This window comes from Adiantum capillus-veneris, chromosome 13, assembly GCF_014529385.1.
Source record: "Adiantum capillus-veneris isolate H3 chromosome 13, ASM1452938v2, whole genome shotgun sequence".
Taxonomy (NCBI): Eukaryota; Viridiplantae; Streptophyta; class Polypodiopsida; order Polypodiales; family Pteridaceae; genus Adiantum; species Adiantum capillus-veneris.
Genome location: NC_140943.1, coordinates 86,529,608 through 86,557,430, shown reverse-complemented (window position 1 = coordinate 86,557,430; position 27,823 = coordinate 86,529,608). Strand labels below are relative to the sequence as shown.

Below are 27,823 nucleotides of genomic sequence, written 5' to 3'. Positions count from 1 at the left end.
CTACACAGTTGTAGGACTCCTCGCAGAGTCAGCAGCAACAGAGTGCTCCTCATCAACACAGAGGAGAGCAAACACAGAGACAGAGACACATCTCATGACATCCAAGACATTGGTTCGATCTGCCCGTGACCACGATCCTCTGTGAGTGCAACACCCCTTTCCACTCAAAAGTAATGGTATCTAGAAAAACTGTGGAAGGGATGGTAGCCACTTTTATAAATAGCACAAATGTCTGGGTCTGTACTGAGCGTACGAATGGTATGCCAAAAATCGAACCCATCTGTCTCAACATGTCTGGCAACCAACAGTGTGCTGGCAGCTCTGGGAAAGATATCTTGGCTGGAAATTTTGGAATCTGACATCTTTCCTCGAATGTAGCTAGAGAAAAATCTTGAACCACGGGTGTAGAAAAACCAATCTGTCCCCAAAGCCGAGAGAAGTGTGGCTGATGACCCTAGAGGCAAGTTTTTTTGGATGAAAAAATGCAATGAAAGTACCTCTGCCGAGTAAGATGATGTCCTCCACTTTGCCTTCATCCGAACTAGAAAGAGTGCACGAAGGCCACTCTCGGATGTTGACTCGAGCGTAGGAACACCCCACCAGGCAGCCTACAACCCTATAGATCACCAATCTCGCACAGTAGATCTTCTGGAATGAGCATAGTAGGTGCCATAACACTTGAGAGAGAGTAGATGTAAGATACACGAAGCCTCCTCAACCTTCGAACCCGGACAACAGGGGCTCGCGCGCTGCCACAGCAAGGAAGCTCATGTTGCAAGCATCTGCATTCGCGCTGCAGACAGGGACTAGGGTTCACGTCACATTAGGGTTTTGTTGAGAAATCGCCACAACTCTCTCTCTCTCTCTCTCTCTCTCTCTCTCTCTCTCTCTCTCTCTCTCTCTCTCTCACACACACACACACACACACTTCTTTTTTGTAAATCTTGTTGATGTAAATTACAGGTGGGAAACCTCAAAGCAAGGAAAACCCACCAAGCAGAAAAGATACAAAAAGTGGAGCAGCATGGGGCTCCAAGGGGTAGAAACAGTCAAATTAAATCCTATAGGCATCAACCGTGATGTCCCTAGCATCGTAGGCAAAATGCAACGCCTGACCCAGCAAAAATTTAAAGTAGGGAAACTGGTCAACATCAATGCCTTGAAACATTAAGGAGTTGCAATGGTGCCAAATGGTCCACAGAACCCAAAATCTGACCCGACCAAAAAAGATTGTAAACATGAGACTGTAGAGACTAAAGCTCCCCAAAAAGCCAAAACTGTCTGTGAAAAGTGGCGGAAGGAAAACGCAACCGAAGAGCAGCCGAATGAAGGACCGGGAGCAGTGACAACCCCACAATCAGTGTGGCACATTCTCCTCAACATCATAACATCTGAGACAAACAGAGGGTGTAATATGCCGAGCATCCAACAAGCTGCCAGCAGGTAAAACTCCCACCAAGCAACGCCACAAGAAGGTGGGTGATTCTGCCAGATACTAGCCAAGGTTCGCTTCCACCACAAGGTTGCTTTGGAGAGGGACCACAGCAGATTACCATGCCACATAATCCATACCTCAAATTGCAATAGAGCATAAACATTGGCAGCAGAAATGCAATCGAACCTCAACTCAGCAAGCTTCTAATCAGAAAACCGTGAGTCCACATTCAAAGGAGGAACAAGAGAAAAATCAGCGAGCATCCTCTGAATCTCCCGCCAGAGAGAAGAGTAATGGTGCCCCATGCGAAAGCGAGATGCCGCATCAGGGAATGAAAGAACATGTCAAGTATCATCCACCATCTGATGCACTTGCCATATTCTTTTTTTTGTGAAAGAAAATAGGCCTGGCGAGGAGACCGCTGAGCCAAAGTCGAGGAGAAAGACTTGCTCCAATGCAAACTCTCCAATCGAAGGGAATCGCCAAGAAGGTATTGGCAACCATGAGAGAATAAATAAAGGGGCATCCTGGAATGTGACCTTCAAGCTGCCCAACAATAACCTCCCAATATGTCGGTTGCCAATGACCAAAGGATGATGTAACAAAATTCTCACACATATGTGACACCACAAGTGTCCAGGGCTGTCGCTATTGCATCAAGATTGGTAACAACATAGCTTTCCGAGCCAGAACAGCAAATCCAAAACATTCAACCCGCCAAGGCGCTTGGGAGAACACAACTTGTTCAGAGACAAAAGTCGGAGACTTTTTTGTGAAATGCCTTGCCTTTATTTTTACTCTTTTCTTTCGCTTTATCCTTTGTCGCTGTGTGATCAACAGGCGTATTAGGCAATGCTTGTTTCCCTTGGCCTTTATTTCCACCAGTTGCAACTTGCCCCTGTAGGAGGAGAGATTCCACTGATTTTGGCCTCATGTGCAACTCTCGCTAGGGAAGTGGATTGCGGAGGAGGCATAGCTCTGAGGGGGGGGGGGGGGGGTGGGGGGGGGGCTTAAAAGGACGTTTGCCAACAACAGGATCACCCGAATTTACTGTAATGCTAGTTGGCGTAGTCCCAAAGGATACAGAAACGATTTGTATTTGCATCCAACTTAGGTGGGTAAATCGCCTTCCCCAATTGAGCAGCCAGTAAAGGAAGAAAGTGACGCCATGTGCGAGGAAAATCAAGCACCTCAACCCATACGGGACACTTGTGGCGAATTAAACTCTGATAATCTTTAGTGAGAGCACATGGAAGGACATGAGTCATTTGCGAATTGAAAAAGAGCGGAGACATTTCCAACAGTGAACCCCACGCTTCCGTATCAGATAACAACACTTCATAGAAGCCCCTTGCACCAAAGTAAACACCACGTACTACATGACGCTTTAACAGGAAATTGATCCATTGCCCAACATCTTGTGCAATAGGCATTTTACCGGGAAAAAATAAGATGACTGCATTAAGGGAATATTGAGCAACCGGATCCATGAGCTCTTGCACTCGAATACATACTTCTGTAACAGGAATAGGGCCATCCCACATTTTACGTGCATCCTAAAAATCCTCCTGTAAACAACCCTTGATAATGGTCACAGCATCCATGGTGGAATCATCAACTGCTTTCCTTATTTTGTAAGTACACATATCTATTGGCTCCATGGAGGACTGAGATGACAGCAACTCTGAAGGGACGAAGGGGAAACACTACCTTCTATGCTAAGTACGCACACATACACTAGCTTATGCACAGGACAGAGACGCACACCACCCACACACACACACACACACCCCTACACACAGCAGCCAGCCGGCTGAGGCAACGCAGAGCAGGGAAACACCCCCTTCTTCGCTATGTACACCCACTGACACACTCTCACACCTACACGCGCACACACATGCAGAGCTGGCTGACGAGAAAAAAACTGCAGACAAGGCCACTTCGAAACATACACACACACATACACAAAGGCCATAAATTGTGTACAAAGAGACCTCTGAGGATGCTCAATGGCCTATCACCCAAAGGATGTGCAAGCCGGGATGTACAATATGAGTACTATGTATACATCAAGGTGGCAAGTAGGTTGAAGGTACAATTAACCACTGAGGTGGTGCAAAGTGCCAGGTGATGTGTCCATGATCCAGACTGAAAAGAGCTGAAGATCTCGCCCATGTCCTAAGGAACTTGAAAGAGTATCTTTGCCGCTTTGCTGCTCTGGAGGAGCTTGCTGAGTATCCTATTGGCTGTGAAGAGTATGCAGCAACTCTATCCAAATAGCTGTCAAGGTGGGCAGTGTCAGTGAAGAGTGTGCCCCCATAATGTGTGCACAACCAGCCTTCCAAATAGGCCATAATGTGATGCTAAAAATCACATAGCGAGGGCGTTCACTCTCCCTAGCATTATTTGGTCTCTACATTGATGAGATAGCATGGTAGCCCAGTTTGTAATATGCTATATGCAGATGATATTGGTTTGGCATCTGAGTCATAGGAGGGATTCCTACAGCGCCATCTTCAAATAGCTGGATGAGTTCTGCCGCAGAGAGGCCTCGACGTGCGTAGTAACTTGCTGTGCGACAGGCTAAAAGTTATGTGCAGCTGAGATGTTAACTGGGCTAAAGCAGAAGGCTCCTCAAGTTGGGGGGCAACTTGAGCGAAGGCCCAGCTTGAGAAGTTTGATGCTGCAAACAGGAGACGCAAGGGGGGCACAATGAAGCCCTCAGGGTGATGCCAAGGATCCGTTCATAATTGAAAACTCCACCCAAGGCAGCACAAACATTCCTATCCGAGAAAAATACAGGGAATCAGAATATCTGCCGGCTCCTCAGGAGCACTGAATCAGTATTAAGGATTATTTGATTAATGAGAAAATGCATACTAAGATCAGGGTGGAATTGAACAATTTGAAGCTAGACATGGAGAAGGAGATGTATGAGGCGACCTTTTAGTCAATAAGAGCTCACATTGTTTATTTCTTGTAAGTACTCAAAAGAAAGAGAGTGCTCTCTTGGTCAGGGAAGATGCCTTGCCGTCAATTTCCAAAAATTTTGTTAGTGACCATAAGGAAAAAAGAATGGGTTTTACACTCTAAAGGGTATTATAAATGTGCAGCAGCCTGAGTGCCTGGTGATCTCGTTCAGCCCTAGGAGGACAATACACAAAGTGACATTTATCTCGATAAGGCTATTCATATAATTAACAGGCTAGTGAAATAAATGATGCCAAAGCAATAATACATGAGAAACTTGTAGGTACAACATTCTTGACCAACAGGAGTATAGAATCAGTTTTATGTGAACAAGATACACCCTTGGCACCTAAAAATTGCACTAACACTGTGCAATGTCACGGACACAATATGCAAACAACATGTGAAAGGTGTTTACATGAAACCAAGATAAAGGTTCTAGATGATTTTACCAAAGGGGGCAGGAAAGGTATGAAAGATGGGAAGTTCGGCATCTCATTGTCATCATTTTGTATTTCATGCTCGGCTGACTTGATTTTTTGTTGAATTCGTAAACGCCTCACCTTTAGTAAGACACACCATATATCAAGTTGAATTATTTTTGCTCCTTACATAAGTACATACTACAGTAGTTTAAACTATTATCTACAAAACCAATGCAGACCTCTTCCATCAAAAGAAAAATTTTGTTTCGGCGGATTCTTATACTATCCCTAATGTCTTGCAGCTGTAGGGTTGCAAAATCTTGCACTGTTTCAGGTCCTTCAATAATGCAAAATGCACTTGTATTTTCTGTCGTGTCTTCCTCCCTTCTGTAAAGAAAAAAAAATGTGTGTTAATTCCTTGATAAAGAGCTCAATTTAATTTAATAAACTGTTTTGAAGATCATGTAGTAACAGTCAGAAATGAAGCATTGTGCTCCACAAGCGTGTTAATAGGTCATAGTGTGACATGCACAAAATCTTTGTGTGCCATAAGCAGACATAGTCTAGAATGAGGTAGAAATAGCTCTCACCCATTACCCACACTACCCAAAGGACAAAAGCCAAGAATGAGGTGGACATCTCTACCTTATTCTACACTATGCAGACATGATGTAGAATGAGATAGAAATAGCTCTCACCCACTTACCGAAGGACCAACTCTGGACCTAAAGAGGGCACAAGCACCCAGTTAAACTATGCCACCTCATCTAAAAATGGAGCAACTAGAAAAGGTCCACGGCAATAATGTGGACCATAACGGACTAAAATGCATATGCAAGGCGAATCTGGCCTACTACTATGAGATGAGACCTAGGATGCCACCATCGAGTGATGACATATCTCCAACACCTCCTCGTTAGCTCCAGACGGGTGGTTCAATGCCACATTGCTAAAGCAAATAATCAAGTCTAAGTCAAGGTAGAGGCTTGGTTAGAATATTTGCAAGATTGGCAATGGTAATTCTTCAAGCTGATATGGTCATCCTCAATGTAACCCCAAACAGAGTAGGTTGAACTTCAATATGCTTAGTCAGTCCACAAACAACACGATTATATGCCAGAACAATAGCGTTCTGAGAATTTGAATAAACAGTGGTAGGAGATGAAGGTGCAATGGCAAGACAGTCCAAAATCTGTCAGAGCCAGAAAGCTTCAGTGATAGTGTCAAGGTAAGTCTAATACTCACCTTCTGTGTATACAAAGAGGCAGTGGTGTTTTGCTTTTGACATGTCCATGATATGAGAGTATTACCAAAGAGGAAGCTATGAGCTAGACATAGATCTCCAGGTGTCAACACAACCACGAACAAGAATATTGAATAATGCTCAAAAATACCACGAATAAACTAAAGTACTCGATGAGCTCCTTGCTGCTGAGAGAGATGAGGCTGACTAGAAAACTGACATATCCTAGGCTCTAGCAAAACTTTGGCTGATTGTTAACCAAATAACAAGAGAGGACTAATAAGCATATCATCATCTCGCCAAGTGGAATATAATCCATGGTGTATCTCTTCGGTCCTCTGGGTCAAGTTTGGCCTCTGTCGAGACAAGACCCATGCAATCTCACAACAATAGGTGGACTTGACTTCAAGATAACAATTTTCTTTGATCATGCGTTGATTGGGATGCGAGTAGTGCAAAGGCCACATCTGCCATTGCTTAGGCACTCACAAAGGAAATCCATCCTACAATACAACCGTAGCAAACTGCCAGTGAAATGTGATCAAAGCTCAAAGATATGTTTGATCGAGACTCTATAGTGCGACCGATCACCCTTCTTAGACAGTTATTTTCCATCAAGTTTGAAGCCTGAACTTCCATGCAGTCATTTTTTATGCAAGTGAAGGTCATCCGTGATCAACTCTCGGCTGCATTGGTTAGTACTCAGTTAACTTCCTTGGTACTTACGAAGGTGTCTGAGGAGTACAAGATGGTGGCAAATGCATTACCCTTGCAAATCACTAAGGAAAAGTTAGATTTTGACGATCTTGAGTCTTTTCTCATCGACGAGAAAGTCGTCTTAATCTCCCAAGGCAAGGTTCGAGTTTCAAAAAGTGATGAATCGGAACATGCTACATCGGAAACTAAAAGTAGTCCCACAGCCATTGTTATAACAATGGAAGCGTGGTCACTTGTCTCGAATTGTACATCCAAAGGCAAAGGCAAGCATGATGAGGACAACAATGACAATGATTCTATCGAGGACTTGACCAAGTCTGTTGGCGTGGTGCAAGCTACACTAGCAATAGCTCCAGCTTTCTAGTTCATTGGTTGTTGCTCCAACATGCTTTAGCCAGAGAGAGGAACATGAGCGGTAGAGAGGGGCAAGTGGAGCTCCCAATACTTGATTTGGACATGTGTATCAAAGTTCAACGCACATTGCATCTAGCAAGGAACCAACGTGACATATACAAAACACTATGGATGTGTTGCAAACAATTCATTGTTGCCGGCAGGATTATGTACACAATGCGATCCTAAGTTCATTATCTTGAAATTTCGGATGTGATGTGTTCACAATTCACGAAAGGGGATTCTTGGACATAGTATGGTCCATAGTTCAACAATCTATGAGGCAACCGGTGCTCAAGATGGCTTTTTTTTTTGTGACATGTTGGTTGCAAATCAAAGGTGTTTCCAATAGAAGGCCTATGATGGGGTGTCCATGGTACCTTCTTCATCGACTTGGTCTTCCATATATGTCAAGTAGAAGGCCTCTACTGAGGTGTCCATGGTACCTTCATCATCGACTTGGTCTTCCTATATATGTCCACTGTGAGTTGTGGAGAGGGCATTAGAGTTATGCAACTCAAGTGAATGCCTAGTGTGATCCTATTTATTTAATTTTTCATTTTTAGGTATTATTTTACTTACTTGACATTAAAATTGTTTCAGGGAACTCAATTGAGGGGTATAGAAGAACTATAAGAGATATATATAGGAACCCTCTACCCTCGCTATAATAATCATCTAATCCATTGCCAAGTTGGTTCTCTCTCTCTCTCTCTCTCTCTCTCTCTCTCTCTCTCTCTCTCTCTCTCTCTCTCTCTCTCTCTCTCTCTCTCTCTCTCTCTCTCTCCCCGCTTCCATAATCCTCTCCTACGATTGATGAACCCTCTTCTCTGGTACCTGTCCCTCACACTCCGAACAGCGATTGAAGGTCTCATGATGATGCATTGGATGAAGGTTCTCGCCATGGTGCAAATGATGGTGAGGAGATACCAGTAAGCTGTAGCTCCCAATTTTGGAGCCAAACCGGTCCAAGGAGACGTTGCGAGATGCTTCTACTTCATACTTTCCATTGGATGGGCGTGATGCAGGTATTATGAGACAATTTTGACGACTTAAAATGTTCGAACAGATGTACTTTATTACGGGGTGAGTTGTGTTGATGTCCTCATTGCATAATTACCAGGAATGGGAAATCGGAACGGGGAACGGGGAACCTGGAACGGCAACTGTCACAAAATGCCATTCCCTGTTATGGATACTCATGTTCAAAACACGAAACACTGATTCGGAACAGGAACCAAGAATGGGAACGGGGAATGGAGATCTGAAAACGGCCATTCTCGATAACTATGCCTCAGTGGCAAAGGACAAAGAACCTCTTACACTTGATGAGGCCCTTGCATAACCAAAGTGAAGGAAAAGGCAAGAAGAGCTTGATTCCTTTGAGAGGAATAACACATGGGAGTTGGTTTAACGGCCACTAAAGCAAAGGTCATTGATACCGAATGGGTCTACGGGACAAAGTACAAATCAGACGGGTCTTTGGATAAGCGCATGGCATGCCTCGTTGCCATGGGCTACTCTCACAAAGGAGTAGACTATGACGAGACCTTTGCACCAACTGTGCGGATGGCGACTATTTGAGCGATCTTGCTCTAGTGACTCATCATCAATGGCCTGTGTCATGCCAAGTCAACCTTTCTCAACAGCGACTTAGAGGAGGAGATGTATATAGAGCAACCTCCAGAATTCTCACTTCCATGATCAAGCGAGAGGTTTACAGGTTGTATAAGGCTCCCTCTAGCTTGAAGCCTCGGAAGCAAGCTCCTCAAGCATGGTACCAAAAGATTGATTCTTTCTTCCTACGACATTCCTTTCATCGTTCTTCTCCAAACCATATTTCGAGAGGGAGGATTAGTGACACTTAGTATCCTCTATGTAGACTATCTAGTGATTACAAGTAGCCATGACCCACATATACGTTGTACTATGGAGACCTTGTAACAAACTTGGACACCCCAAGTCAAGATTCTTCCGCGACACAACAAAGATTCAGTTCAAAACAGTTAACAAAGACGACACGGCCCGGCGTAGTTCCGTGCCAAGAGGTATTGGCCCCAAAGACTGGCGTCCCTTTCGGTATTTCTAGATACGGTATCACATTGTTTGTAAGAAGACCTTGGATGGTACTATTTGACTTGAATATTGTTCTACGTCAAATAAGCCTATTGAATTCTTCACCAAACCTTTACCACAAGTAACATTACCTTTCATAAGAGCTCCCTTGGATTGGTTCCCCTTCGTCCAGGAGTTGAGAGTTTCATCTTCTATCTAGCCCACTATCTCCCAAGAGCAGATTGTGCACATGTGCGGAAGAGAGAAATTAAATGTTATATTAACGTCTTCAGAAGGCTAGAATGACCTATGAGACCAGAAAGTTACAATGTGGTGGATCTGATACAAAGTCAGTAACAAAAATGCCAAAATAAAATGACCACAAACGCAATGTGTAGGAAAGGGGGACTGACTACCAGAGCAAGAGAACCTCAATTCAACAAATAATGGAAGTGGGTACCCCCCTGGCCCCATAAATAGGTGCCCAAGAGGAGGTAGGGCAATGCATGGAAAAATCCCCCACAACCCAACTAGAAAATGGTATCTGGAAATATATGAGGACGCCCGCACAAGGTGGGCGCCCGGCCCCAAACTCGGGTGGTCGGACCAAGTACAACCTAGACTTGGGTGGCCAGCTCGGAGACATACTAACGGTACAAATATGCCCTAGACCTATGTGAAGCAGCAGAGTGGTGTAAGTCTAACACCCTCTCTCAACACCTGATGCTCAACAAACCGCGTGAAGGCGAAGATGTGAGGCAAATGCTGAAGATGTCTCCTGCAATGTCCATTGAAGGACAATACTCCGGCGAACTCCGCAAGTGTAGCAGTAGTCTAGGTTGTCCCGACCGCCAAGAAATCTCCATGGTAAAGTCCCGTTACGAGAAGTGTAGCAAACTGTTGTACTTTGCTAATGCAGTGTGAAGATACAGCGTGAAGGTCCCGAACTGAGTGTGAAAACAACTTCTTGTCATAAAAGAAGTGTCGATGGACCTGCAAGTGATCTGCCCAATAGGATCTATGGTGCTATAGTCAAACCGTCTGGAGAAAATGGCGAAGCCCAGGAACCGTCATGAGAATGATCCGAAGCCTGTCAATGCATGAACATGTAACCCAGTGTGGCTAAGCTGTGTAAAACTCTAGGAAGGCCAGATGAAGTAATCTACGCCGTAAACGTCCTCCGAATCAAGGAAAGCCAAACTAAAAAGTCTACATTGTAGAAGCTACTATAAGCTGCAACAGTCACTGATAGACCGCACAAACCAACACCAGATGGTGTCCTGACAATAGGTAGGGTAATCCAAGATGAGGGGAAATCCAGACTCAACAGTCTACGCTGTGAAGGGCCTCTGAGAAGAGGTGTGGTCAGACCAAGTTGTCTGCACCGCAATCATCCTGTAGGAGTAGGGAAGCCAGACTAAGCAGTCTGCGCTGTGAAGATCCTCTAAGAAGAGGAAAAGCCAAACCAATTTGTCTGTGCCGTCTTGCTTGTATATCCTACCTCCAATCCTCCAGAGTCAACCATAATAGAATCCGCGCCAACAACGCCACCAAACCGCATCTCGGGGTGGCTCTCATTGGGAATGAGCTGGGAGTGGTCTACTGCCCAGGTCGGGGGATAAGTCTGTTGTAAGGTTATCGAGGGTGAGTGAAGAAACTCTGAAGGTAGCAATCCAAATGATCAAGAATGTAGAAGAGCAACTACACTACCATCCAAGCCAATCTCTTGTTGACTCCGGATATAGTCACGGGATGCCTGATCTCCCGCATCTCGCGGGTAAACTCTTCGAGAGAGTCCAAAGAACTGAAGTCCAACACCGGTCTGTAGATCCAAGCAATGAACCTGTCCAAGAAGAGATCCAGGATCCTCTCCCTAGGTCTATGTAGATGCTCATGCATAAGCAAGTGATCTGACGTGTCGAGGTCAAGTGGTAAGTGTCTGTCCACCCAAGATGATGGTGTCCGCTCTGGGAATGTTAGAATCCCATATGCTATGAGCATGGCAGTATCTCGTGTGAACTCCTCTGATTAGTGCATAGGTGTGTCCATAGCAAACCACAAGTCACCACCCCCTCTAGAGTGCGCAACCGCCAAATGATGGCTGGAATGAATGGATCTCCCAAGGATCGTACGCCCGTTGATAATCAACCCGATGTTCAAGATACCGTGTACTGCAACAGTCGCTGAGAGACCGCACGGACCACCTCCAAGGGGTGTCCTGTCAGGAGGTAACTCCATCCTCTGTGAAAAACTCCAACCAAGTCTCTGCTGTCCACCCAAAAACGCAACTGCGAGGTGATGAAAATGCTGCTATCCAGCGATTTTCAGTGTGCTCGTACGCTCCCAGCAGGGTCCGGAGCGGTGCAGAGGGTGTAGGGAAGGGTGGTGAATCAATGTCACTGCCCCAGATGGGCTGAAAACAGAGAAAACAGCAAGGGGTAATGGCTGAAATCTGTCAATTTGAAGAGGAACTTAGCCAGTAAAGCACCGGATGCTGAACCGGTTGGATGGGGGCAAGACCATGGAAGGGCAGTTCATAGCGCTCCCCCTCCCAACTGCACTAAACGTTTTCAGGAGGGAATCAAAAAACGCAGGTGGCAAGGCATCCCTCGCGATGGATGTCGTCCACATGTTGGCGCCACCCCGTTTTTGATGTAAACGCTCGCTGATCTTTGTTGCACAAAAAACGCTGGCTATGGTGATCCTTTGGGAGGAGATACCCGATGCGGATGATGCGCCCTTGGATCATTGAGAGCCTGAAGCTGCTGATACCATGTAAGAGTGCACGTGTGCGGAAGCGTGAGAGAGAGAGAGAGAGAGAGAGAGAGAGAGAGAGAGACTGTAGACCACAAACGCAATGTGTAGGAAAGGGGGCGATCAGCCCCCCATTGATTACCAGAGCAAGAGAACCTCAATTCAACAGATAATGGAAGTGGGTACCCCCCTGGCCCCATAAATAGGTGCCCAAGGGGAGGTAGGGCAATGCATGGAAAAATCCCTCACAACCCAACAAGAAAATGATATATGGAAATATATGAGGGCGCCCGGACAAGGTGCACGGCCGGCCCCAAACTCGGGCGGCCGGACCAAGTACAACCTAGACTATGGGTGGCCAACCTGGAGACTAAGCAGCAATACAAGTATGCCCTAGACCTATGTGAAGCAACAGAGTGGTGTAAGTCTAACACAGATTAGGGAGTGAGGGCAACTTTGTGGGTGTGCCCCGTCGTATTTTAGAAAGACGTACCTTTTCTAACGGTACAAGCAATATATGTGCCCACCCAATATATTGGCATGAGGCAGCCTGCAAGACCCCTATTCCTAGAATTTCCTGGAGTCATAGTCTCTTTTATCTGTAGTTGTCCCCAGATTTTGGCCAACAAGGGACCAGATTTGGTCCCATACCAATTTATCACATTTTTTTAAAGTGATGGACCCCCTTATTTTGGGTCGTGGGGTTTCTGGAGTCGTTCGGGCAACTAGAGAGGGTCCCTACATCAGAACCCTTATCCCCCCCCCCCCCCCTTCTTTTCTATCATTGATTCAATGAGTTGCAAAGCCAACGTTTTGAGAAATGCTCTCTTCAGCGTTTTTCCCCTCTCTCTCGATCTCTAAATTTTTACAAATTGCACCCTCTCATTTATGTTTTCCAGTTTGTTCACAAGGTTTCCTCTCTCACTTGTGATTTCTTTTCACACCTCTCTAGCCTCCTCCTGCAAATCCTGTGTGTGCAGGGATTGCAAGTGTGTGCTACCTGAGGCCGTGGGGTGGGCTGTCCTTGGTTAGAAGGTGATTCGGTGGACTTGTTTCACACTAGATGTGAGATCCGTTGGCTGCCCATGTTCGTGAGGAAGTATGTTTGCAGTTGCACACTTACTTGATTGCCATCTGATTCACCTTTTCTGCTATACATTTGACACACTATCCTCAAGAACAATTGATCATAGGTAAGAAGAATGTTGCTAAATTGGCTAAAGCTTAAGAACTATAATTCTAAATAAAATCTCAATATAATTGGATCAATAAGTGAAAGGGTATATTTCAGATGCGTCATCCTACAGCATCGGAAACACTCAGGCAGAATATTCCTAGTTTCATCTCGAAAAGATATTCCTAGTGCATCATTCCAAAGAAATGACCAGAGCACTGTGAAAGGAAATATCTACTAGGCCACTTACGATGGGTACTTCCATTACGTCACATCAGATAGGTGGTATAAAGCATCAAGGACCATCCAAAGCGCACATTTCTTATGGGTCACAGGATGGGTCACATACAGCATCGCTAAGGATTTGTTCCGTAAGTTCGATAAGGAAGTGACCAAGTTATGAGCATTTCTAGTGCATCACAAGGAGGGTGATCGAAGCACTGGAAATGAGAGTACTCACTTTTGCTTGAGAAGTGACCCCTAGGGTCACTTATATATGGAATTAAAGCTGAGTCGGGCAATGACACTAAAAACCACGATTTCTTAAAATGTCACTTATCAACGAGTTGATAAACTCGCTTATAAGAGGTGCTTCACATGCAGATAAATACCTAGGCTGTGTACTAATCCAACTGTATGGAAACACTCCCCTGTGCCTACACCTAGCAAACATTGGTTGTGCTCATGTGCAATCAGCAGGTATACAACTAATCTAAAGTGCTTAGACATGCACGTCCTGCGTATAAGCTCACAAGGGTGTCAGAACTCTTCCTAGGTTGTCCTAAACTCTAGAGATAGGAATCACCTTCTCCACTTGCACATAGGGTTAGATATGCACGTGAAATTGATAAAGCTAGATCCAACTATGGACAAAGATAACTATCAAAGTCATTTGCATGCATACAAGGCATTGATTCAAAAGAAGAGAAGAGCATGGGAAGTCGAGAGTCAATTTTTTCAATTCCAAGAAAAGGCGTATACATGTGGAAGATCAGAGAAACTTGAAGGGCAAGCCGGTTGAGAGTTTTGGTAACTTGAATCTTATGGATATGTACACACATTGTAAGCAACTATATAAGCATAAAATGCCGGAAGGATTCCATTTTATGATTCACTCTCATGTATGCCCTCTTTTTCTAGTATTGAGGATGTGTGCGGCGGACTTAGGAAGTAGGCCACTCGCAAAGCGGGAGATCTTCAAGGTATCAAGCCGAAAATGATTAAATGGATGCGAGATTGTGTGACTGTTCAACCTTGCACTTCAACATGGTATGCCTTGTGATTGGAGCACGATTGGGTCATGTGTTGGCAAAAAGAAGGGGATGCAAAGAATGTAAATAACTGCCAGACTATAATGATTGGGTCGAATGGCAAAGTTGGTTGGGTGCATAATGGAAATAAGATTGAGTGATTGGGCTGAAAAGAATGGCGAGCGTATATAAGGGCAAGCGGGATTTTGTCAACATCAAAGCATCTGTAATATTTTTAGCTACAGCTACATATAAATGAAAATGATTTTTGTGCACATAGAATGAATTTATGAATTTACCAATTAATTATTTAAAATGAACAAGTAAATTTTCCGGTACAATGTGTCATCTGAAAATTTATCCGTGTCCAAATAGTATGATGCAGAACACTAGCCGAACAAAGTGCATAATAGTTCAAAACAAGCACATGAATAAGATCAGGGTTGTTCTCGTCCGTCGGACGGAACGAGACGTCTGGTGGCATCCCGTCCGGTCAAGGCGTCCGATCCGTCCGGTGGCTTTTTTAGTTCATTTGACTAGTCAACGGTCAATTTGACCATTTTTTAGAATTTTTGGTTGCACTTTTTTTTGGAAGGTTTTTGGGTTGTCTTTTGGCATAGGATCCCTCCCATCTAGCCTAGGATCCCCCCCCTCACCTCCCACATGTCTTGAGCCTCCTCTCTCTCTCTCTCTCTCTCTCTCTCTCTCTCTCTCTCTCTCTCTCTCTCTCTTATTGCAGAGGAAGCTCTTAGACTTTAGTGTCTCTCATCTCTTTTGCGCCCCTACTTCCACTTTTTGCATAATTGAGCCTTAAAAGGCCTACTTTTTTGTATCATCTCGATTATCAAATCTCAACTTAGCTTTTTGATTTATGACATATGTAATGCGAATCACGGTTCATGCCCATTGTGTCTCGTTGTCTTGTTTATCGACCCTTGAGTGTCGGCACTTGGCCCTTGCAAGTTGCCTTCTTGTCCAATGTGATAATCAATTGTCTAATTGTCTGAAGTGTAAAATCTAGTCTTGAGAGCTGCATGTTTTTATTTTTGAACGTACGTAACCATGTCGTACGACATAAAATTTTCTAGTTCGATGAGTACCGTACGTCTTCGTACGTGGACAAAACGTACGTGACCGTACGAGACCACCCTGAATAAGATCGCTCAGAAAAGCTATAATTCAATATTTCTACAGTGGCCGGCCTTAGAGAGTGACTGGCCGGACACAGTGGAAAAACGACACGACGAGAGCCAAGAGACTGAGTCAAGAGAGGTGAAATCGGCCGAGTTAATAAATGCTCCAGATTGGCCAGAAAACCGGGTTTCATCGTCCATTTCTAAGTGTAAAGTTTAAAAACCTTTTAAACTCAGTGTTCGGCCAATCTCAAAGGGACCTAATTTAATAAACATTAAAAAAACTCAAGCATAGCTTGAGAAAATTGCAACACCTAGCATAGAAATTTTTGCGAGCTCTCTCTCTCTCTCTCCCGCATGCAACGCCTGATGGAAAATTTTCCCCGCAAGGCTACAAGAAAGAGCTAGCCCTACCTATTGGAAGTGCTCTGCAGCAATTTCCACACACACAAAGCCTCCTCTCTCATCTCTCAGTTCAGCCCACTTTCTCTCTCCTGATGATTTCTTGGTCAGACATCCGTGAAGTATTAAGTGCACGCACCATTGACCATCTTGTCACTCTTATTATTCTCATGGAGAAAAGTCGCTTGAAAGGCAAGAAATTGTATTTTGCTTGGTTGCTTGGTGGACTTCATCAAGAAATCCTTTAATATGATCCCACGTAACAATTTGTGGAGAAGGATGAAAGAACTCCAAGTGCCGAGTGAATTGATACTTGCGGTTTCTCGAATTTATGAGGTGATATGTCAATTGCCCGCGGCAAGAGGAATTTTAGAATTTTTGGCATGAACTATTGGGGTTAAACAAGAATGTTCTTTGCCACCAACTCTCTTTAATCTATGCATTGATCAATTGGAACAAATGGTACTTGACTTATACAACAAGAAGGCATTGAAGAGGTTACTAATTGCAATGCGGTAGTCATGCTTTTGTTGTATGCAGATGATGTAGTGCTTCTATCACACACTTTAGAGGATGCACAAAAGTTTATGGTTGTCCTTGAGAACTTTTACTTGCTTAATGGGCTAATTGTGAATAATCACCTTGAGAAAACCAACCATACGGAGAAGCCATGCATTTTGTAAAACAATGAGACACTTGAAGTCGAGAGATTTAAGAACCTTGGCCTTGAGGCTCCGGTCAATCACAAGTGGCATGAATGTACTATGCATCCTTTGGACACTTGGAAGAGTGCGTACTTTGCATTTGAGAGCGGGAATGTCAAATGTTAAGTTCTCAAGAAGTAGCTTTCAACACATTGCTAACACCGGTTCTTCTTTATGGAGTTGAAGTGTGGGTTGGGAGAATCTAAAAGTCTAATTGGAAAGAGTTTAAGAATGTCCGAAAACGTTTTCTTACCAACTTTCTCCAAGCTACACAAACATCATATATTCTCCTACTTCTTGAGTCGGGATCTCTTCCCATTGAGGTTATGAACATGGAAAGGGTTGTGGAGTCCATGCTAAAGGTGCATTAAAACCCCTCACATCGACTTCCTACAATTGCATGGGAAGCAAGCAAAAAAGTTCAAAAGATTCATAAAATCAAGCTCTTGAGCACAAAATGGATGCAAGACATAGACTCGCACGTGAATGAGGCTTTTTTGCTGTATTACGGCTTGGGAGAAATCCAATGGGTCGCGCTTCACACATAACACCACCCATATTGCCTCCAACTACAAAATCATGTTCTTCGGCCAAAGAGAAACTGTACTCACACTTATATGCTTGAACCTATCCCCTTGTCGACAATACACACTATCACAGCCATTCGACTTCGCTCCCATTCCCTTCGATGCAAGACAAGGCGTTGGGACAATGGAGAAGAGTCAAATCGACTCTGCACATCACTACAAGTTCGAGAATCTGAGCACCACACACTACTACAGACTACAGTGCTCAGATTTTGCTCATCTGAAATTGCCTCCCTCAAATTTTCAGCCATAACTTAGACCTACACACTTTCCTCTCTCAACCACAGTGTGGGCTCTCCATTGTGATTCTCATCACCACAATCTTGGAGCATCAAGAATAATTTATCAACCCCATACATAGTACATCACATGTATCTTTGGCCCCATAGGTCATATTTGACGAGGATGATAATGAAATCTCTCTCTCTCTCTCTCTCTCTCTCTCTCTCTCTCTCTCTCTCAAATGCTAACCACCCTCCCTCAAATTTTGGCAACTTTCCCTTCTCTCTCTAGGCATCCCATGCAGTCTCTCTATTCTTGCCAAGGAAAGAAGCAACTGGCAGCCCTATTCTTGTGTGTGCCAGCACCTATAAAGAGCAGCCTTTCCCCTTTACTTCTGGCATCAGTTTTAGGCACCCTAGTCCTAAAGAGACTCGCTGCAAATTTCAGCCTAGAAGATTGGTTCCAAGTTCAGCATATGTATATATATGTGTATGTATGTATGATCTTGGCATGAAGCTTATGCTGCTCTACATGCCATGTCACGTGCACACTAGCACACGTGCACACTAGCAAGGTGTGCCACATGAATATGCTAAACCTACTTCTAGAGCTAAACATTGGTTATAAAGCCTAAGAAATTTAATATTCGCAAGTGCACACTAGCAAGGTGTGCCACATGAATATGCTAAACCTACTTCTAGAGCTAAACATTGGTTATAAAGCCTAAGAAATTTAGTATTCTCGAGGCTACATGTCGAGACAAGTCCATAAGACTAGGTTTTTGCCAGACTCCAGTCATATCCCGCTTTGCATAATAGTTTGTACGCGTGTTTGACAGTTGTGTGCACATGTGTACTTCACAGAAGCTTTGCTGGCCTACAAATCTCTAAAAAAGAATCCTAAACATTTCTATATCAAATGTTTAAATTTGCATTGAAATGAGGGGGCACTGTGATACGGATTTTGCTCATGTTCAAGTCCGTGTGTGCAAATTGAGAAGATATATGAAAGGAGACGTTGCGCAAATGGTCATTCCCTGTCACTATGAGGACTTGTAAAACCCTCCCGCTAATGAAAATGGCATGAATCTAGCAGATAAAACGGCAAACAGGCTTCTATTGTGATAAGTGCAGGTGAAGACTTATATGCTATTAAGGCTGCTCCAAAGGAGTTTGCAATAATATGAGCTACATTTGTTTTCTCTTTGGCTTGGAAAGCATTTGGATAGACTATGGGTCTTAACAATGTGCATAAGCACCCAATACAGCCAAGGGCCCCCCATGAGTGCATTTCCTTTTCAGTTTTCAACAAAGAAAGTGTCAGAATGGACCTTTTTCTGCTAACTTTGCAAATATATCAGATATCAACAGCTCAGCTGCGGTTATGTCTTCTTACATACAAAAACGAGAAGGTACAACCAGGGCCTCTTGCTTGAGAGCTTAGTCGCCATAGCTTGAACATAACACACAGGGACAATCACCACTAAAAGAAGCTAGCAGATTACTTGTCTCTTCTTAGAGACATCCAGATCATAACCCTCTCAATAATCAAGATACCTTCTACATCAGCCATTAAGACGCTAGGCGCTTGTCTAAAGGCTTGTCCTTTAGACGACTCCTTCCTGATCCTATTAGAATGTAAGGACGTTAATGTTGCAACAAGAAGCAGAACACTCGATAAGGAATTTGATCCTCCACTTGAATGATAGCCACTCAGCTTGGCTAGCTGTAAGCTTCCCAGAAGAAAGGCTACTCATCAATCAGACAAAACTTAGCCAGAAGCAATGTTTGTACAGAGTTAAAAAGGAACCTGTTTTCCGTGCTGCTGAAGTTGCGATCCTGAAATCCATCCTGTGCAGATGCTCGAGCTAGAAGAGGCCTTTGTTTTTTCTGCTTCAATAGCGATGGACCTCCTACTGTTACTCTGCATACGAGGATTCCAGGCAACTTCCGCACACGGTGAGAGCAGGCGTCCATGATCTGATTTTGAGCAGAGGATGAGGCAATGGGAAGCTGCACGCAGTGAAGCTTGAGTAGCATTTGCATTGTAAGACCCAGCACCTTCAATAGACCAAGGAGTGAGCCGATCCAATCACGCAGATTACAGAGGAAAAGGGGAAACGGAAGGTGGGGGGGGGGGGAGGGGGGGGGAGAGAGAGCTCCCCTGTGTGGCCGAACGCACACACACACACACAGAAAGGAGAGATCTGGGGCCATTCACAAACAAAAAAGTTGATGTGAGTCTTGGCCGCATTCCTATCCAGAAGGGATGAGCTGATTGAAACGTTAGCAGGACCTCAGCATAACGAGACAACAGAGATCTTGCATTGACATAATGACCCTCCCTCAGGCTCCCTCCACGTAGTAACGCACGATTCCAAAAGGCAGAAAGCAAATCAACTTTAAGGGAATTTTTCTTTTTCCTTTTAAAGGGAAAATTACCAAAATACATATCAAATTTGTGGAAATTCCCAAAAGACCCCTACAATTTGAAAACTTCCCAAAATACCCCTCAATTTTGTAAAAAATTACCAATGAAAGTTTGGATTGAAATTCCCAATATACCCTTAAAAATTTTCAAAATTCCCAATCTACCCCTTCCCGATAACAGAAAACATGGAAAAAACAATAATCTTTTACAAATTTCTATACAAAGCACTCTATTCAACAGATTGAGTATGTCCGAATACGGATTCTCGATGGTGTTATGGACTCAAAAGATAAAATGGCTCGATATCAACACACGTAAATGCTACCGTTTTTTGGTATGTGGATGATTATTTTTGGCTAACAACTTTGCAAATATGTATTTATGCTTTTGTATATTATCTTTGAGAAAATTGGACTAATGACTTGTAAGAAATAATACAAAGGCATTTTTGGAATTTTCCAAATTATAGGGGAATTTCCACAAATTTGAGGCGTATTTTAGTCATTTTACCCCAAAAAAAATCTTTTTAGCCTAGGCGCCCACAGGGCATGGGGCCTCAACTCAACACTGATACTAAATGAAGCCAAAGCAGTATCAATGGTCAAGAAGTTCGGGCACAAAATCAAAGGTGCGCGCAGATGTCGAATGAGAAAAAGTAAAGAAGGACACGAAAAGTAAACAAGGACACGTGGGGGCAGAAACCAACTTTATAATAATGTGAATTCGCATAGGTTGCAACAAATCGCACTCCCCTAACACAGTTAGCTGCAGAAGGCGGAAACTACCTCTAGCAGGATTGGCGAACATATGAAGCTTCCAGAAGCAATAAACAGCGAGTTATCACAATAACTGATAGTGTACATTCAGTCAAACACCAATCTGACGGCCTATAAATAGGACCCGCTACTCATTCTGTACAACTTTTGACTCCCTAGATCCTTAGATGCCTAGAATATGAGCCACTTGTACTCTTCTATCACTTTGGAATCATTTGTTGCACTTTCTCTCACTATGAAAATCTCTAATGAGGGTCGATTGTTAGAAGCCTGCATGAGAGGTGCATGAGAGGCTAACATAGCAACAGTACCTTAGGATTGTTCCTATGACATTAAAAAGTTAACTTCTCTTCTCTCTCCTTCTTCTTCCTCCCTCCCTCCCTCTCTCTTTCTCTCTCTCTCTACCTTGGGATTGTTCCTATGACATTAAAAACCTATGAGGCCAAGCTATAGATAAAATGTCTCTCTCTCTCTCTCTCTCTCTCTCTCTCTCTCTCTCTCTCTTCCCTATCATGCATGCCTATGCACTTGCCTTGACATGGACCTTCTTTACTGGCCATGTCAATGCCTGCTACGCCTTCTTGTTGACTTCCAAGATCTTCCACCAACCCCTACCGACAAACGACTACGCCACTCTGTAGGTGTGAGTGCATCCAACCCTACATACACATACATAATCATGGACACCGCGCACTAATCTTCAGTTGAGAGTTAAGAGTTAATGATCTCTCTCTCTCTCTCTCTCTCTCTCTCTCTCTCTCTCTCTCTCTCTCTCTCTCTCTCTCTCTCTCTCTCTCTCTCTCTCTCTCTCTCTCTCTCTCTCGTGACGGAGGTACATGCAAGTTGAAGCTGGGGAGGTTTGCCTCTTAACTTCAATGTGGCGAAAACCTGGAAGTTGAGCAAGCCTTGTATTTAAAGAAGGAGCATTGGCCAAATGGAGGGAATGGTGGCAGGTGGGGGGAGGGGGCGTATGGAATCCCTTCCCCCTTTATATGAGCTTTATATATAGTCTAGAATTAGTCAAGGTAGTGATGAGGGTTGATCATTAGAAGCCTGCATGAGAAGCTAACGTAGCGAGAGTAGTGTAGAGGTAAAGACAGCGGCTAATGTTGAAGAGGAGAGCTCGTTAGCTTTGCGTTTTATCGTAGCAACTGAGACGTAGGTCAGTAGACGGTGCAGGACAATGTGGCGATGGGGCAACAGATTGATCAGTCAAAACCTCCTTCATGATGGACATTGATTGCCAAGAGAGCCTAATAATCTTCTCTAGCTTCTCTTCCATAGGGGGTGTGTGAGTCGAAGCCTCCTCCATGAGGGGCACCAATTTGCCGAAGAGCATCATAATCTTCTCTATTTTTGCTACAGTCTGTACCATATGAGGCTCCTACGGAGGAGGTCATGCCGCTTTCTTGAAGCGAAGTTAAGCCTCTATTGCATCTATTTTCTTTAACCGCTCATGAGTCCCCATACCTAACTTGGGTGCAGGTGCGTGCTACATCACCATCATCAGCGTGTGCCGAATAGAAAAGTGCTCCATCATGGTGATGATCTTTTTATCGTATGTAAGTTTGCTAAGTTTTTGAAATAATTTCTAAAATGTGATAAGCTTTTGAAGCTTTTTAACGATGGTCCTTCTTCTCTCAATTTTGAATTTGAAGCTGAGAAAACGTACAAAACTTTTGGAAAGAAGAACACTGTAAAAACCTTCCTTTTAGTCAATTTGACGGGGCTTGCTGTGGCGAGACTGGCAGGATTCTCTTGATCTCGCTCTTTGTGAAACTGTCCGAGAATAGATGCATCCATTTAACACGTTTCAGTGCTCCATTTCATCCCTTCCGCACTGGAATGAGGCAGGATGTGACGCCCCAGTTTCTGGGCGCGTCGGGGAGGGGGCCCGGCGGGGATTCATACCCGCACGCAGCCGAGGGAACTTCTGTCTTCAAGGGGCCCGGCGGGGATTTATACCCGCGCGCGGCCGAGGGGACTTCTACCTTCAAGGGGCCCGGCGGGGATTTATACCCGCGCGCAGCCAAGGGACGAGGTGTTGCTTCAAGGGGTCCTGGCACGGACGGCACCGGCTCAGGAGGGCCCGGCTCGGACGGGACCGGCTCGGGTCAAGTTGCCTTCTCGGGGGCCCGGCTCGGACGGGGCCGGCTCGGGCGTGGTTGCGTTCCATGGGTCGACGGCTGTTTGCGTTTCGCGGGTCTTCTCGCGTCTCGGGTCCCTAGCCCCACGTAGCCTCAGGCTCCGCCGCACTGCCGACGGGTCATAGCGTGCCCCGGGGAACCTTGCGTGGAGTCCCCACGGTGCGCGAGTGCGTGGAGTGAGGCTAACGTGCCTAGGTGGGGGGTCCCCTCCCGTGGCCGGTCTTCGGGAGGCTCATACCCCTTATATACACCCCCGTTTGAAGAGAGTTCGACGACCGCGTCGAACGTGGAAAAAGAGTGCTCGGCTATGCATGAGGCCGTGGGGACAAAGGGGTGCATATAAGTGCAAGTGATCAAAAATGTTCCCAAAATGCAAGTAAGTCGGCATGCTTTGTTTTTGTCATTTTTGAAATGAGTGAGTGAGTATTTTTGGGGTTTTGGCAGAAAGCTGAAAAAGTATGCTTTGAACACCCAAGTAGAATTCCCCGTACTTGAGCGTTCCCCGAATAGGTAACCCAGTGTGCGCGGAGCCACCTGCTGCGTTGGTCCGCGCGGAGGCTTCTTGAAAGCCGAATCTGAAATAGCGTTCCGTCGCAATGCAGCACTTGCGAGTTGGTCCCTGTTTGGACGTCGTTTGGAGGGCATAGCTCGGGGCCCTGTGGTCTCTTTGTAGACTTGAATGGGTCTTCAGCTCAGCATGGGCCACAAAAGTGGCCGGGGCGCGACGAACACCGTTGGCTTGGTTCGTCGCGTTTTTGGTCTTTCTCTGTTTTTGTCATAAAGAGCCCTGTCTGGCTCGTATCTGCCTTTTCTTCATGTGGAGAGCCCTGTCTGGCTCACATCTTTGCTTTTTGTCATGTGGAGGTGCCCGGCTCGGATCGGGGCCGGCGCGGGTCACGGGTGACGGCCCGTTGTTTGGACGCGTCACTAAGAGCCCTGTCTGGCTCGCATCGTTCCTTTTCCTCATGGAGGTGCCCGGCTCGGATCGGGGCCGGCGCGGGTCACAAGTGACGGCCCGGTGTTCAGGGAACGCGTCACGGTGCGGAGGGCGTGTGGTTGCTTTCTGGAGCTCTCTTCACCAGGATTTTGACGACCCGGGCCATTGCGGTTGGAGTCGTCGTGAGTATCGTGCGCGTCGGGCACGTTAGTCTTCGGCTCGTCTTCCAGGAGCTCGTTCTGGAGCTCTGATACCAAGTGTGACGCCCCAGTTTCTGGGCGCGTCGGGGAGGGGGCCCGGCGGGGATTCATACCCGCACGCAGCCGAGGGAACTTCTGTCTTCAAGGGGCCCGGCGGGGATTTATACCCGCGCGCGGCCGAGGGGACTTCTACCTTCAAGGGGCCCGGCGGGGATTTATACCCGCGCGCAGCCAAGGGACGAGGTGTTGCTTCAAGGGGTCCTGGCACGGACGGCACCGGCTCAGGAGGGCCCGGCTCGGACGGGACCGGCTCGGGTCAAGTTGCCTTCTCGGGGGCCCGGCTCGGACGGGGCCGGCTCGGGTGTGGTTGCGTTCCATGGGTCGACGGCCGTTTGCGTTTCGCGGGTCTTCTCGCGTCTCGGGTCCCTAGCCCCACGTAGCCTCAGGCTCCGCCGCACCGCCGACGGGTCATAGCGTGCCCCGGGGAACCTTGCGTGGAGTCCCCACGGTGCGCGAGTGCGTGGAGTGAGGCTAACGTGCCTAGGTGGGGGGTCCCCTCCCGTGGCCGGTCTTCGGGAGGCTCATACCCCTTACACAGGAGGAGTTGATGGGGCGAGCTGCACACCTCTCTCTCTCTCTCTCTCTCTCACTCTCACACACACACACACACACACACAGTGTATCAAGATTCAACTCTCGAATATTGTTCATATGCGATTGCCGGTTGCAGAAGACACTGGCCCGATCAACACACATGGCCCCGAGGAAGGGGCCTGAATCCCCCCCCCCCCCCCCTCTCTCTCCCAGTCCCCCAAGGCCTCGATTCTATCTCTGTTCGCCTCACGGCCACTCTCCGCAATTTCTGTGTGATGGGCCTCCCCTTACACCACGTGGCCTACCGCAATTCTTGCCTGCTTAATAGATAGTATAGATTTCTCTTTTTTCTGTTAAAGGGCAAATTACCAAAACACCTCTCAAATTTGTGGAAATTTTCAAAAGACCCCTACAATTTGAAAAATTCCCAAAATACCCCTCAAGTTTGGATTAAAATTCCCAATATACCCTTGAAATTTTTCAAAATTCCCAATCTACACCTCGCGGCGATAACAGAAAACATGAAAAAAACAATAATCTTTTACAAATTTCTATACAAAGCACTCTATTCAACAGATTGAGTATGTCCGAATGTGGATTCTCGATGGTGTTATGGACTCAAGAGATAAAATGGCTCGATATCAACTCACGTAAATGCTACCGTTTTTTGGTATGTGGATGATTATCTTTGGCTAACAACTTTGTAAATATGTATTTATGCTTTTATATATTATCTTTGAGAAAATTGGAGCAAGTAATTACTTGTAAGAATAACACAAAGGTATTTTGGGAAATTTTCAAATTATAGGGGTATCTTAGGAATTTCCACAAGTTTGAGGGGTATTGTAGTAATTTTTCCCAAAAAAAAACTTTTAGATGTCCATAGGGCATGGGCCCTCACCGCAACACTATTTAACACGAGATATTAAATGAAGCAAAAGCGGTAAGATCGACGGTCAAGAAGTCCGGGCACAAAATCAAAGGTGCACGTAGATGTCGAATGCGAAAAAGTAAACAAGGACACAAAAAGTAAACATGGACGGGGGGGACAGAAACCAACTTTATAATAATGTGAATTTGCATAGGTTACAACAAACCACATTCCCCTACATGGTTAGTTGTAGAGGGCGGAAACTATCTCCAACAGGACTAGCAGACGTATGAAGCTTCCAAAAGCAGTAACCAACGAGTTATCACAGTAACTGATAGTGTACATTCAGTCAGACACCAGTCGACGGCCTATAAATAGGACCCGCTACTCATTTTGTACAGCTTTTGAGTCCCTAGAATCCTTAGACGCCTAGACTTTGAGCCACTTGTACTCTTCTATCACTTTGGAATCATTTGTTGCACTCTCTCTCACTATGAAAATCTCTAATTGTTTATCGCAGCCTTTTATCGCATTTTATAGAGAGAAGGTCCAAAATCAGCTAGAGAGGGAAGACAGAGGAGAGCAGGGAGGGGGGTTCATTTCAAATATGATCGCGTGTATTTCCGCAATTATTACCGCGATAGTTACCTCTGTTATTGCCAGGAGTATTACTACGTTCATTCCCAAAGCACAATTTAGCGTCTAAACATTCAAATTTTGGCTTAAACATTCCCTTCCTCTCAAATTTGGTGTTTTCCTCTCCCTTAATAAAAATTAGAGAACATTATATGAATTTTATGAAAACATGGAACAATAGTTAGCTATGTGGGATTACACTTAGTTACGGCTAAACTAATCATTGTCACTTGATTAACATAATTTAGCATGCTTTACAAAATTAGAGAGAGGAAGAGGGGGGAGGAGATGAATGGATGACACGACCAAAAAATTTCATAACTTAAAGTATAACAAATGTTTATGAATCGTCTTCCAAAAGATCCCTATAGGAAGCATCATCCAATTCTATGCCCATGGCTCCTAAATCAAGAAAGAGAGAAATAGAATCGTCGTTTGTGGATGCGTTGGCTTCATCATTTTCGAATTCGTCATCCTCCATCTCATCATCTTCATCATCATGAAAATCATCCTCACTAAGACTTGCGGCTGCTAGACTTGAATCATCGATCTCCCTCTCCTCTGTCTCCTCCTCATCCACAGTAGGAGGTGGAAGAGGGTCGAAGATGGTCTCCACTTCATTAGTGGAAAAAATGGTTCTTCACTGAGATGTTACGAGAATTACGAACCAAAGTTTTGGTTGGTGGATTGCTGGGATATAGATGACCTATAGAAGAGAAGCGCAAAGTGATTAACATTGGTATAATTAATGTTACAAGTAAATAAGAATAAAAAAGGTAGTCATTCACCTGCTCACAATTGCGTGGCAAAACTAAATTTTCATATCTCCCTATGTGATGCACACTAGAGTCCACCATGTAGAGGTCATTCTCGTGCCGTCTAAACACATTTTCAAACCACTTGCACTTGAAGATGAAGGTATGAAAGGTTCTAAAATTAACCTTTAGTATCCTTTCAATAGTACCACAATATCTGGCTTTATCACCATCTGTGTCAAAATTGCCCATGATGCCACAGTGCATGGTGGTTCTACGCTCGTCAATGTGGCGCATATGAAAGTGACGACCCTTTGACCACATAGAGTTAAAGGAAATGCACTACAAAATAGGAAAATATATTTTATCAATTTCAAAGATAAAATCAAGAAAAAATTGTACAAAATGGTTTAGGTATATGAGTACTCTACCTTTGGTACGCAGCTTCGTGCATACTCCCATTCTTTATCGATGATGTCTTCTCCGCGCGCTTTTGCTTTGGTCATTCTCTCATGAATCACTCCGCACTAATGAGATCTGGGAAACATGCAAAGTGTCTAGGCACTGGGGGTGCCCTCCTTCCTCCATGTACTTGTTTCCATGCTTCTCTCTCTTGCAAACGCCTTGCCTTTTCCATTGTCCAGAAGTCCACTCACTTGGTCATAACCTTTGCATTGAGAATACAAAAGTTATTGACCACTCGAGATAGATTCATATCCATGTTAAATAATTTTCCCTTTCCACTTGGCAAGTGTGAAGTCATACTTGTATCCTCCTTGTCTGACCACATGAGAGGCATTGAAGGATCAACTTGTGCCAAATACTCTAAGATGTAAACAAATGCCTCTTGCACGATTCACCCTTTGGCCATACATGCCTCTAGTTGAGACCGTAGCCGCACAAAATCTTTGAAAGTCTTTAAAAACCTTTATAAAAGAACATCCATCGTGTGTGCACTACTCCGCATATATTGATCTCCTCAACCATGGGAACCAAGAGGTGGATTTGACTAA

The 27,823-nt window shown here is 44.9% G+C and overlaps 1 protein-coding gene across 1 annotated transcript in view; it reads right to left on the bottom strand.

The window, feature by feature from the left end:
* Positions 1-19,740, bottom strand: part of LOC147444391 (protein ORANGE, chloroplastic-like) — a 41,477-nt gene extending 21,737 nt beyond the window's left edge. The window contains exons 1-3 of the mRNA XM_086527025.1: positions 19,274-19,740; positions 5,070-5,217; positions 4,858-4,968 (exon numbers count right to left, since the gene is read on the bottom strand). Coding sequence (XP_086383151.1) covers positions 4,858-4,968; positions 5,070-5,217; positions 19,274-19,680 — 666 coding nt within the window. The 5' untranslated portion in view covers positions 19,681-19,740. The remainder of the gene's footprint in view (positions 1-4,857; positions 4,969-5,069; positions 5,218-19,273) is intronic.
* Between the last annotated feature and the right edge of the window lie 8,083 nt (positions 19,741-27,823).